The sequence below is a fragment of the Megalobrama amblycephala genome, linkage group LG20 (assembly GCF_018812025.1).
Source record: "Megalobrama amblycephala isolate DHTTF-2021 linkage group LG20, ASM1881202v1, whole genome shotgun sequence".
NCBI classification, from domain to species: domain Eukaryota; kingdom Metazoa; phylum Chordata; class Actinopteri; order Cypriniformes; family Xenocyprididae; genus Megalobrama; species Megalobrama amblycephala.
In genome coordinates, this window is record NC_063063.1 from 20,914,460 (window position 1) to 20,928,129 (window position 13,670).

Below are 13,670 nucleotides of genomic sequence, written 5' to 3' on the forward strand. Positions count from 1 at the left end.
ATGCTGTTAAATTATAATAATAATGATGTGCTCGAAATTCTGTTGGAAATTGATGTCTTCTAGTTGTTTTTATATTGCTTGAGCTTACTACAATTTTTATGGTGTTATATGGTGTCTAAAAATAGGGAAAAACAAGAAGGTTTTTGAATCTAAATTTGGAGCTTTGCATTGGATATTTGTTCTGTAGTTTCTTATTTGTTAAATTGCATTTAAAAAAAAAAAAAAAACAGAACCAGAAATTATGAATCTGATCACTGCCTTTTTCTGCTGTTTGCACGCGCACGATGAAATCTTGCTTCATTAAAAGTGTGTTAATCTGGTCTCTTGTCCCTGGGAGGCACCTTAAGATGATATTGTGTCTTTTTCTTTAAATTGTTGGGGGGAAAAAAAACCTCGCAGATTTGGTCCCTGTCAGTCAGAAATAATTGTGTGCTTAATCTCGTCCCTGATGGATGACTTGGAGTTCAGCAACGGGCCAGCTCCAATGACAAATACAATATTAATATTCATTAACCGCTTTGACAATGCTAATTTTGATGCGGTAGTAAAGGGCTTTCCAAAGTTAGCGGCCAAAGCATCAGAGCTGCGCAAGGTGGCAAGATAATTTGTGCTGGTTTACTGAGCTGAAGGCTTTTAAAGTCTTAAGCGAAAAAAAAGGGGGCTAGGTACCACAAACAAAATAAAAGAGAAAAGGAAAAAAGTTCAGACGCATTGGAAGCCAGGACTGCAGAAGTAATACGATCAAGAGGGTGCCACACAAATTTGACACCTCCGATGCTGCATCTTTGAGCAAATATTTTTCTTTTTCCTTTTCTTCTTTTTTTTTTTTTTTAAACAAAAAGTTGCAACAGAAAGAGGAACATAACATGGTAAGTCAGCACATTCTCCGTTTTGTTTAATCTTTTTGATCTTTTCAATTATCGCCATTTGAAGATCAATAGTGATTTTTTTTCTGCTATGGTTTAAAGGCTCACAGCGGTGGTTTGGTGTATGGTCGGATCACGGCTTTAAGAGTGGGCTACCTCACTTCAAGCCATCAGTTGGCCATGCTTAATTTTCCTATTGCTCGTCTTGCAGAAAAGCAACTCGGCTTGTTTAGAGTTTGTTTTGTTTTAGCATTTGTTGCGGTTAATTTAGCCTTTATTTGTGTCACTTTTGAATTCGGGCACTTACTTTTTTCAGTGTGACGTCTCCAAAGATGCTCTCGCAAGTTGAAAAGCTCAGTGCCCTGCCAAGTACAGACCTCTTTAATTTATAAATGTCAGAGCCGTCTTTTAATTTTTTCCTTTGGCTTTCATGCGTTTGCCGTCGCTTGTTTTCCACATCAAAATTTTTCGCGGGGCGCGACAGTCAGGACCGAGGGGTTGAGAGGAGCGCTGGCCATTGCTAGACTCTCCCCGGTCGGATCGGATTACTCGCTCTTTGGCTCCTTCTGCACTTTTTTTATTTTTGCGTTTTATTTTCACCGGCGCTGTGAATGGAGCGTGGCATTGGGGATTACTGACATGACGAGGGACACCCTGCTGCTCGAGTTTAGCCAAGTTAGGGCAACTCCTATAGAAGAGCCTCGAGTACCTTTATGTGTGCCGAGCCGCGCAAAGAGAAGAGGGAACGGAAAGCCTCGCACTCTTTCTCACTTTTTTTTTTTTTTTTTTTTTTGTTGTTGTTGTCCTTTCAACTTTTAAAAAAAGAGATGGACTCAAAAGAGCTTAATAAAGAGGATATGAAGATGAGCAGGGGAAAGAGAGAGAGAGAGAGAGCGAGAGAGGGCTCTTTTCCTTTCCCGCCGAGTGAGAGAAGGACTAAGCTGCCGTGTTTTGTTGAATGGCTGAAGGAGAGCAGCAAGTCTGGGCTCCTGTAGGACCTTGCTGAAGGTGGCCAGCACCGGCCGACAGCGTCCGGGCTGTGGGTTGGGGAAGAGCGCCTGGCGTCTCTGGGTATTTTGTGTTATCGGCTCAGGCAATCAGGGCTGGAGGGCTGCTGTAGATGTGGTGCTGCCCTCCAGTGGATTAGTGGATGACATAGTGATGTGCATCTTGTTGTAGTCAAAGTGCTACGGCGAGTGCCAGCATGCTTGTTTTAACCAGGAACCGAGCAGCATCAGGACCCTATTCCATATAGAGCCTATTTAAATGGTAAGATTTCACATTTTCATGTCACATTATTCTTCTTATTTCCATTTGGATTTGTTGAGGGGTTTTATTATTTTTTTGGCAGCTACTTTTGGATTTTTTTGTTTGTGTGTATGTGTCTGACATTTTGCAATTTATATCACTTAAGTTGTTAAGTGACAGCTTGACACGATTTGATAATGAAAGGGTGTTGAGTTTGATTGTATTGTCTGACAGTCTCTCATACGTTTTTTGCAAAGCAAAGAATTTTATAAATGTTTTACAAATTTAAATTGTTAGTTTAATTATAATACAATCTTTGAAGAAACAATTATATTTTAAATTCTTAAAATAAAATATTATCATTGCTATTATGGTAATGTTAAAAGAAACTGACAGCAAATAAATGTTGTGGTATTGAAGCAAACACAACATATTTATAATTATCCATAGTTTTTTCTAAATATAATTATACTATTTATATATGGAATTTTTAGAAATTATTAATAGTCATATCTCATTCAGAATTAATCTCATTCTGCCTTTAAATCTGTCTATTCATTTCTCTTTATTTCAAAGAGATTTTATAAATGTAATATCAAATTATATTTAAAATGCACATCTATTTTTTATTCTAATTAATTGAAATTGATCATTTAATTTATTTGCCATGCCATCAAAATAAATTTACAGCTTATGTGCAGAAGTCTGTTTAAAATAAGAATTTGTCTTGTTGAATCAGTGGAAATTATTTTTTACTATATGTTCCTAATACAATTAAATTTATTCAATTATATATTTTTCTCCTCTCTTTTACAGATTGTGAGAATGACTGTAAATTTTGTCTCTTAACATAGTTGTTGATCTTTTATGTCTGCGTTTGGGTTTGTCGCCATTGTGGCGGGTGTTTGCAGGCTGTCGGTCAGCGGCGGCCGAACTGCTAGTTTACTTAAGAAATTGCACGTGTGACAGAGGGGGGCCGTGGGAGCGTGGCGGCCCGGCTGAATAGAGGGAGGGGAGGCAATTAGCTGCCACGTTGCCGGGGCTCTTTTACTTGTCAGGCTGGCTTTTGTGTGAGTCTTGTAGAGGACATTCCCAGGGTTTTGTTTTGGCATTTAGGGCCAAAGGACAGCAGCCGAAAAGCGCTGAGGAGAGAGGGAGGGAAAATTTAAGCGCTGAAAAACAGCATGTGCACTTCCTCAGTTTCATAAAAATGGAGGGAAAATGTTGTTTTAAATGTGTACGAGAAATAAGATTGTACAAAAAAAAAAATATTTAAGTAATGTCAATCTGTTTCTAGAGTAGAGGCAGTGCATTTTTATATTTTAAAATAGTGGGATATTTATGGAAAATACATTTAAAATAAAATTAAAAAAAAAAAAAACAAGTTGGAAAACATTGAGTTTGATCAGATGGAATCTTTTTAATTAGTTATTAGTAAGCATTCAATCTTCCATTTCCTTATTTCATTTCCTTGTTTTTTTGTGAAGAATGTTTTATTTGTGAAGAATTCGTTTCCTATTAGATTTTAGCAAAATTATTTCAAGACAGCAAAGTAAAATAAAAAATAAAAACACAGAGAAATTATGGATGCACCAAAGGCCTTAGTAGATTTGTCAGGGCAAGGCCATGAAGACTTAAATGTAAGATCTTCTTTATCCCCCTTAAAACAGAAGAAGAGAATAAAACAATAGAAACAAGACCCCACATTGATGTCACGTCCATGTCAAAACGCAGACAAATACCTTTCTCCCCTTTTCCTCCGTCCTCCCCCGGATGGTGGGCTTAGAGAGGGGACTGTCAGAATCACACAACTAAGTGACTGCTTGCCACACTTTGCTGATCTTGCCCTCCCTTTGTGGATGTTGTTTTCTCTTGTCTTTTCTCTCGCTCTCTCTCTTTCTGTCTCCTTCCCTTGCCTTGCTCGCTTTACCTTGTTGTAGCCAAGGCTTTTCAAGCTGCTAGTTCGTCTTTGGGCATCCTGGAGGCACTGCAGAACCCACACAAACACACACACACATATACACACACACAAACTTGGACAGACACATGCACAACAGTAATAAGTCTTTTTTCCTAGTGTTTTTTCATGTTTCTTTTGCTTGTGGGAAGACATCTCTGCAGCTCTGATAACTAGCAAGTGAGATTTCTCTTCATCTTTAAAAAAAAAACAAAAAACGTATCACTTTGAGCTGGACCGACTGACCGCTGAAGGAAAACCTCACGGAGAAGGAGAGATGAGTTATTATCCGCCGGCGGAGGACAGGCCTTGCCGGACGTCCTAAGACGCAGATCTCCCTGTGATCCGCAAAAAGACCCACTCCAAAAAGAAAAAAAAAAGCCCTGCGAACAATGGCGTGCACGTGAACTTCTGTGTGTGCGACCCTTTGGTGAGGGACACACACATGCGCCCGCTCAAACACAATAGCAGTTTTGGGAAAGAAGCTAAGGTTGAAAAAGAACAAGAAGAGAGGGAAGAAAGGAGAAAAACTCTTATTCGTTGGCGGGAGTGAGAGGTGGAGGACAGGGGAGGGCCGCGGCGGTGCTCATGTACCCGAGAGAAGGCCTTTCACTGGGGCTGGAGGAGAGGGGAGGAAAGACTGGCTCTCTGGCCTCTGGGCTGTCTCTCCTACAGCAGGTTGGCTGCTGGCAATTCAGTCTTAATGCCTGGGTAAGTGCTCAGCGCTACTACACACGCTGTTTTCACACTTCTATGGCCTTTTTAAAATCTTCTTTCTGCTTGTGTTAGACTGAGTAAGGATGCACTGTCATTTTATCTGCCTCAGAGTGGCTTAAGATATATATAGGTGTGTGTGTGTGTGTTTCATAAGGAAGAACTAAGAGATAGATTGATGAACGTGGCATTTGAAGATGTGCATGATGCATCTAGTTAAAGTTGAGGGTTTGCAAAGGAAGTGAAGTAATATTCCCCATAAGTGTCCTGGTGCTTAATTTTAGCCTGTTGGAGATTTAAAATTTGCATGTTGTCATTTAATTTTTCTTTTGTTTTTTACATTGAAGAATTTTCTTCAATGTAAAGTTTATAAATTGCTTAAAATGCATAAATAGTTTGTGTTGCTTTCAATTTCTTTGGAAGAAATATATAAGTTTTTTTCTTATTTTTTTAACCACTTGAGACATTTGAATTGTGATTTTCCTCATCAAATTTATTTTTAAATGAAGGAACTAAAAAAGTGTTCCTCAGTATTGAGAACAGAGGAGGGAAGTTGCTATTTATATTTTCATAGATGTTGTAGCGAGTCATTTGTTTTGTTTGTGTGTGTGTGTGTGTGTGTGTGAGCGGTGGGTGGATGAGGGTTGTTATAGTGACGGTGACATCATCATAGTTCCACATTCTTTTGAAGTTCTTCTGTCTCATTTTCGAGCTTTCTTTTCCAAACAACACACATTTGGCTGCATCTATTTCTTGCTCATTTCAACATTCTCGTACGTAAACAAGCGTGGATGTTTTCTGCATTGTGTCCACTGTGCTTGGATGCGAGCCATTGGCACGTACACTTCTCGAGTTCAAGTCCTTGGCAGCTTTTTTTGCTTGCTCTGGAATTTCGCAGGCCTGAGAGCCCCTCTATCCATCATGAGGATGTCACACCCCCTGTGTGTGCCCCCCCCTCCATCCCCACTACAGCTCATTAGAGCCCACAAGCTCCAGTGACAACTCATCATATCATGCCGTAAAGCGGAGAGAGGCGCTCGGGCCCTCAGGGGCCACAAGGTCGCCACCTTCACATTTTGTCTTTAAATTGCTCTGCAAGGTGCCACCAAGCGGAAATGCAGCGCCAACAGCTTTTTCCTGCTGCTGTCCGGCCCTCTCTCTTTCTCTTTCTGTTTCTCCTTGTATCTCTTCCACAATATTGTTTAATTCCCTTTAGGCTCATCAACTTTGCTGATGTAAGATTTACTTAATATCAGGGTTTTCGGACATTTTTAAATGATGAAATTATGATTTTAATTGATTTATTATGTAAAGGTATATAGTAAATATATGTTCTGCTCTTAAATATTTCATTGTCTAAAAAAATAATAAATGAAATTATTTAAGAAAATTATTATCCAGTATTTTATGTTCTTGCTTTGTTGTAAGTCTTATCCTGTATAGCGGCCTATTTGGGAAAGGCGCTATATAAATAATAATAAGTATTATTATATTTTATATATACTAATAACAATAACTATTATTATTAAATTTAATTCCATGGTTTTTTTTTACTAAAAATCATTGAAAAGGATTAAAACTTGTTGCTTAAAAGGTGTGAGATAGGTGTGAGATATTCTTTCTCTTAAGTGACTGTATTTAGTGAGTTTAAAAAGTTATTTTTTTAATCATAACAAAAACTAAACTGTCTGAAGACATCTATAGATGCCCTAAAGGGTGTGTGTGCTGCACATTACTTTGTGAAGGACAGGATTTGATAGGTGCTGCGTCAAAATGAGTGTGACATGCTCTTCTAAGACAAACAGGCCTCTCCATTAAAACAGGCCAGGCTTTTGTAAGACCACCACTAGGGGTCATGACCCCAAGCAGAAACTGTCAATCTCATTGGTTTGGAGGAGGGTACGTATGTCTACAGATTTACTCACAAGCTCAATGGGTTATGCTGACAGATTTGTTGTCACATTTTCTATTTATTCACCTTGTCCAGACACATCTGCAAAGTGTTATTACAAATTTGCTTATTTTCAAAAAAGGAAATAGCCACATCTAGAGATCTTGTTTTCTTTATTATTATTATTATTTACCTGGTTATGTGAATTAGTCCTTTAGCCTTTTTTCTTCTATCTATTCATGATGGTTGTGGTGGGAGGTATTGGCAAACGATTAAACAGGAAGTAGCCTGCTTTCTTTGCACATAATAGGGAAAAAAGACGCCCACATATTTTCTTTGTGTTCCTTGTGTGGGTTTATTGTGCGTCTCGCTGGACCTCCGTGTGTCAGTCTCCAAACTCAATGAGTTGTTTAGAAGTAGGGTTTTAAATAACGCGTATTCTGCGATTGTTAGCGTCCGACAGTATGCGGTTGTCTGCTGGTATGCACGGGCGCGTACGTAGGTGGTCTTCCTCACTCCCCTGAGTTGCTAGAGACAATTAGCCATGTCTGGAGGAACTGGGTAAAGCCACCGTACAATAGCAATGGGGTCAATAGAGCCAGATTTATTGTGAAGCTTTTCTTAAGACTGAAGACTTAATGGACTTGAATAGCACTCAGAAGGGAAACTGTTTGAAGAATGTGTTTTTGTATGCTGATTATCCATTGTGCCATGTTATTTTTGTCCTGCTGGGTGTCTTGTCCAGAAGGCATCATGGGGAAAAAAAGAAAAGAAAAGAAAATCCAACCAGAAAAGATCTGGCATGTTTTAAAATGAGGCCTAAACACATGACCACTTTTTGTATTAGTCATATAGCAGGCGCTTTTCTCAAAATGAGAACGGTACAAGCTAAAGTAATTTCCATTTCCAGCTATTCCGGTCTACCTCTTTTATTCTCAGGGTTTTGCTGATCCGTTCAGGTAGAGAAGCGGGCAGAAACGCTACTGTAGCGAGCCGCGATAGCGTGCTGCGCTCCCCAGAAGCCAGTTAAACGGGATGCCCAGCTATTATTCGTGGGGCTGTGTGGCATTTGAAAGGGGTTCTGTTAGGCCTAGTGACTGTGATGTAAATCATTTGGCTTGTCTCTTGGTGAATGTGGCCGCAGTGGACTGCCATTTGGAGCTGTCCCTCAATGGAGAGGCTCCGGACAAAAGAACTCATTTAAATGGCTACTAAAGCCTTTCAGCACAGGGAGAATTGACAACATTCTTTCACATCATTACTGAGGGGGAGGTTATGGGGGTAGCTTGCGGTGGAGGGGTATGCGGCAACGTTCCCTTAATGACAAACTCGTCAGCTGTGTTTGGCAGCTGTCATCATCCCCGTCTGTTTTTCTGATGACAGATCTTTCTTTTCTTTTTTTAAAATGTATTTTTATATGTTATCTCTCCTCTCGTTGTTTCTCTCTGTGGCCTCACGCTTTCCTTTTCCCATTTCTCTTTCTGCCTCCGCGCTGTTTTCTGCTCTCAGGGGCCCCGAAAACGTCCCCAGAGCCCCTTTTCTTTCCCCAAGCAGCTCTGTTCAGTTCATTAATCTTTCATTGGGAATATGGCAGAGCGAAACGCCCCTAATGCTGAAAGTGGCCTCTCTGTGTGCCTCTTTCTCCCAGTTTAGAGGCCCTGGATGGACACTTCAACTCAGACCCGAGCCCTGGTGTCCTTCTCGTTTTGAAAGCTCAGATATTTTAGTCCTGACAAAAGGATGACTTGCCTCTGCTTCTACAAAACGCATTCTGATGTTCAGCGGCATTGTTTTTTAACAACATCTTGAGTGCTGGATTTAATTTTGAACGTTTTAAATAAAGACAGTGGCCCCCATGTGCCCTTTCCGTCCCCTCGAATTGGCTGCAGGTCATGCACAGCTGTCAATCAGACAAGCAGACGCCTCAGAGCGGGACAACTCGGGGTGCTAGATGTTTTCCTGTCGGTCAGCTCGGTTTGCGCCGACTTATACAGCGTCTACGAGAGCAAATCCCTTTCCACGTGTGGCCCGTCAAATCTACAGCACGGCAGTAATCTGGTTAGGTCGCGTGTACTGGGAATACACTAATGCCAGGCTATGCCTCAGCACCCCTCTGCTCGGCTGTAATCTTGGGTAATTGAAAATGGGGCCTGTGCCACTTAAGAACACAAAGAGCAGATTACATAGCTAAAACCAATTTGACCAAAATGCAGAAATGGATTTTCTCTCTTTACCCCCCACCCCTCCTCTCCTATCTTTTATAATGCAAACCTTTTCCAAAACCAGACCCTGAAGGAAGAGGAAGGGGTGGGAGCACGAGAACCCAGAGAAAAAGGAGGGAGAGTGTGAGTGTGCTTAGATTGGCTGTCATTTGGTATATTACGTGGTTTCTGCGATTGTAAACGTGATGCTTTTTGGGTCACGTAATGCAATCAGGCACTGTGTCTTTTATGTATCCAGTGACTGTTTGAATCAATATTCTGCACCTCAGAAACTGTGTTTAATTACAAACCACACTGTTCTGAGAATTGGCTTGCGGATTGTGATGGACGCGTAGTTGAATTAGAGGCGCTGGTGTGTTTCTGCCCCAACCCAAACATGTATTAACGACGGCTTCTTCTTTTTCTTCCCACCCCCTTCCCTCTTTTTTTCTTGCCAGTCTAATAAGGTCCCTGTGGTACAGCACCCTCATCATGTGCACCCGCTCACACCTCTGATCACCTACAGCAATGAGCACTTCACGCCTGGGAACCCCCCTCCACATCTACAGGCAGACGTGGACCCCAAAACAGGTACATATGCATGCACATCTTCCTTTACATTCATGAATTTCAGAACAGGCAGGATGAAACCCAAGGCTAACCTTCAGGCCTGGTTAACTAACGGCGTTGTCACGGTTACACTGTACGATCTCGCCGATTGCTTAGTCTGTACTGCTGCATTCACAGCTACCTGGCAAGATGCATCGGAGCGTTTTGGAGTCCTCTTGGCACAGGGCCAAGGTTGCGCCCCCCCTTTTGTGTGCATGTTGAGATGGAGCTGTTGACCTGGGTCAGTTAAGCCTGTGGAGCCACTTGACTTCTGGGAGATGTAGTCGGGGACCTCTGTTACTTAACTGCGGGATCCCAAAGCAACTCTTGTTCTGATTCTGAGAAACAAAATTACACCCCCCCCCCCCCCCACCACCACCCCCTTTTGATGACTTACAAATCAGACAATTGCGGAGTCTAGATTTGCCAGCCAGGATGAAAACTGTATGAGCAGGAGGTTTACTAGGAAACTCGATTTGAAGGCTTATGTTGCATCTGTCAGGATTCTCATCTCGCAACAAAAAGATTTCTGTTCAGGTGTGATATAATATCATTTGGTGGTATGTTTTGAAATCAGATTTGAAATTTGAAATCTGCAACACTATACAGTCGAACAGCTGCTCTTCAAAGCTGTCAACAACCTGCATGTTGATTTTGAGAGGGCTTTTTCTGCTCTCATAACAGACCTTATCACTAAGGGCCTCTTTAAAGACTCAGAGACTGTTTAATGTGCTGCTTAATGGCTCGCTTAATTGAGTTTAGAGTTTAATTAATTAGCAAATTGTATTAAGACCGCTGTACGCAGTGCCAATGTGCTGTGGAGGCATTGTTTTCCTCTTCCTGCACAGCTAACATTAGCCACTAGTATTGAGCGGAATATTTATTTTTTTATTTTTATGAAACCGGATTTAGTAGGTTTTGAGGCAAAATAGCATCAATTAGACTAGATGGAAGTACATTAAGTCAATTCAAAGTTACCTAGCTTCCTAACGTAAACCAGGTGATGTTTGGAAGACTGTTTTTGTGGAATTGTTTTAAACCCATCATGTGTGATGTTGATAATATAGTTAATTGGCCGTTAAACTCTAAAACCAATATTTCCGCACTTTAACAGACATCCGCTGCTTTTATGTCAGTCTCTCTTAACACGTGCCACAGTGTTTGCGTTGTTGACTTGTGAACCTCAATTATCGCCCGTTGTTAATCCTCTGATTCGATAGACAAATGTGACAGGGCTCTGTATTTTTTCTCCTCTCCCCCGTGTGCCATACAACATCGTGGCTGCCTCCACAAGCTTTGATCAGAACGTGTGATTTAGAGCTGTGCATGTGAGCTCAACCTCCTCCCTCTCCCACCTCCCTCTGATGTTGACTTTGTTCAATTGTGTATCTCACAAAGGATAAATTTAACACTTAAACTTCATTGGGGAATTTCTATGTCAGGACAAGAGCAGAAACATTTTCACACCGTTCACACACATCTCTCTCTCTCTCTTTTCATTCTTTTCTTTGCATTTATTATATTTCTCTTGCAGGAATCCCAAGGCCTCCACATCCTCCAGATATATCCCCCTACTACCCCCTGTCACCTGGCACTGTAGGCCAGATTCCCCATCCGCTAGGATGGTTAGTACCACAGTAAGCAGCCCAATTTTATTCCTCTTCTTTTTTATTTTTTGTGCTGTTATAAAATAATGTACAGTGGGTTCCAAAAGTCTGAGACCACTAAAATACTTTTAATTTATACATTTTGAGTATAATATAATACATTTTTATCTTGAATATTAAGATGAATTTTATCAAAGTTTATTTATTCTATTTTTCAATAAAATAAATGTATTTAATACATATTTTTAATATATATCAAAAAATTGAATTATGCAAGTTATCAATGTTTTTTGGATCTTTGTTTCTTGGATTAAATTTGATTTTAAATCTCAGATCCCAGATTTTTATTGTGAACTCTGACTTTTGGCTCCACTCTAAATATGACATGCATAAGACTTCTTTTAAGCATTGTTAAAATATGTTGCATCATGTATTTTATATTCGCCAGGCCTCTGTCCACTTTGCTGTGTGCCTATAGGTATTTAAGATGCAGTTTGAAACTTTGGCCGTCGTTTACCGCAAAAGCTAACTCGTAACCTCTGTACAGTTTATACATTCTAGAAAGGAACCACTGGGGCCCACAGCAATGCACCCATGGCTTTCTTCATCCCCTAAACTCTAAATTGCCTCTTTGTGGCAAATGCTATTTTGCATGTCTCTGTATTGTCCAATTAGAGTAATGAACTGTGATTGCCAGTATTTTACCCACAATTCCACACGGGGGCTCTCCCCTGGTAACTCTTGTCAACACTTGTTAATATGACAAAAGGCTACAAATTAAGCTCTGTTAATTTAATGTTTTCTCACCGCGATCTAAATACCGAGAGAGGCCCCAAGCGCAGCCACGGCCCTTTGATTCTCTGCACTTTATTTTGGTATAAATTTACATTCATTATTGTTTGTCTTTGGATGTGTAGACCTCAATTAGCGTGATGGCTCCATTAAAGGGGCCGGTGCTTCGTCTTTAATTAGCACAACAAAACACCTAGTTTCAGCTCAGGGAGAGGGGCCTCCATCGACACCAAGCGCGGGGTTATGAAATTTAATTAGCCATTCCTATCAGATTTGTGGCATTCAAATTGTTCAGAGTTTGCTTCCCTTTGATCTGCGCTCTGCAATCCCCTAGATTTTTGTTCTGATCAAATGAGAATAAAGCCGCCTGCATAGAGAGTGCTTTTTTCATCCCTTCCTTTACCTCTCTGTCTTTCTTCTTTTCCTAGGCAAGGTCAACCAGTTTACCCAATCACGACGGGAGGTTTCAGACACCCCTACCCAACTGCCCTCACTGTCAATGCGTCCATGTCAAGGTGAGTTGAGCCTTGGGACGACCGACTCGCTGAGAATGCAAGCGTGCTCTGTGAGCGTGTCAAACCCCTGCAAACTTCTCCCTTAAGGAGAGACAGCTCTCGCCTCAGTGTTCAAAAAGACGGTCCCATGCGATCCGCTACGTTTTAAAATATTAATTGTTGTTATCATTTTATAATGAGACCCCTGAAGAACGTTTACCCCGACTGAATGGCAGAGAACTAGAGGCCTGTCAATGTCTTCGCGTCATTTAGCCACTGTTACATACAGAAGCAAATGAATCTCTTCATAAAAGTGCTGCAGATTTCAGGGGGCTGTCATTGGACTCTGAGCGAGAGCTTTGTGTGGCCCGTTGGGGTCTGGTTCAAGTGGCGATTTGGACGCAAACGTCCCCAGGAGAGCAGTAATGGTTGAATGTGTGGGGGGATTGTGGGATATGTGTGTGAGCGTATGTTTGTTTTAACTGTCACAGCGATTGCTCCCTCGTGACTGTTACTCATCTGTTATGTGAGAAGTGGGAGGTGTTTGCTTTAGATGACAAATCTCTGTTTGCTTTGTTGCTTTTATGCCATTCAATCACAAACGTGAGATCCAACAGAGGCAAACAGTATCATATGGTGGTCACCTTCTTCTGCATTTACTCAGCCTTTCCCCCTAATCTGAAGCATATGATACTCTTTTCACAATGATGATGAATGTGAAGATGATGATGATGATGGTGGTGAGACTAGCCAGAGAGGCACAGAGACACATCTGGTTTATAGTTTCGAGAAATGGAGACCAACTCAAGCCCAGCCTGTGTCTCCAGACAGGGACAAACTCCTGTTTAATTGCAGTGTGATTGGAAAAGCAGCTCTGGAGGCCTGGTGAGCTTAGACCATAGGACGTTGATTGATAAATGTGAGCAGGGAAGCAAGAGAAGGAGGGAGGAACAGGGATAGGTTTGTGCACTGGCCTTGGTTTGAGCATGTTTGTGGGGAGAAAAGCCTTGGAGGACGTACTCCAGAGCTCACAGAAATGTCCTCTACCATATTTCTGTGCAGCACATCAGGATATTTAGCATACACAAACACTGGGCCTCATTCATGAAATACAATCAGAACGAATTTGTGTAAAATTTGTGAAATTTTGTGTAAAACCATTCTTGTGAAAGTGGTTGCATTAAAACATTGAATGTACGTGAACAAGTCATTCATGAAACAAACAGTGTTGGTGGTAACACATTACAAGTAACTTGAGTATAGTAATCAGATTACTTTTTCAAGTAACTAG

At 41.0% G+C, this 13,670-nt stretch overlaps 1 protein-coding gene across 29 annotated transcripts in view; it reads left to right on the forward strand.

Annotated features, from left to right (window-relative positions):
* tcf7l2 (transcription factor 7 like 2) overlaps positions 1–13,670 on the forward strand; it is an 89,518-nt gene that overhangs the window by 62,464 nt on the left and 13,384 nt on the right. For 26 of the 29 annotated variants that reach the window (XR_007181948.1, XR_007181947.1, XM_048170965.1 and 23 more), the window contains 3 exons: positions 9,336–9,468; positions 11,021–11,123; positions 12,314–12,400. Coding sequence is in view for 27 of the 29 variants with exons in the window: in XM_048170965.1 (XP_048026922.1) it covers positions 9,336–9,468; positions 11,021–11,123; positions 12,314–12,400 (323 nt within the window). In the remaining 2 variants the exon portion in view is untranslated. Of the gene's footprint in view, positions 1–2,808; positions 4,783–9,335; positions 9,469–11,020; positions 11,124–12,313; positions 12,401–13,670 lie in introns of those variants that run through there. The other 3 variants (XM_048170947.1, XM_048170958.1, XM_048170970.1) reach the window with 2 other exon arrangements.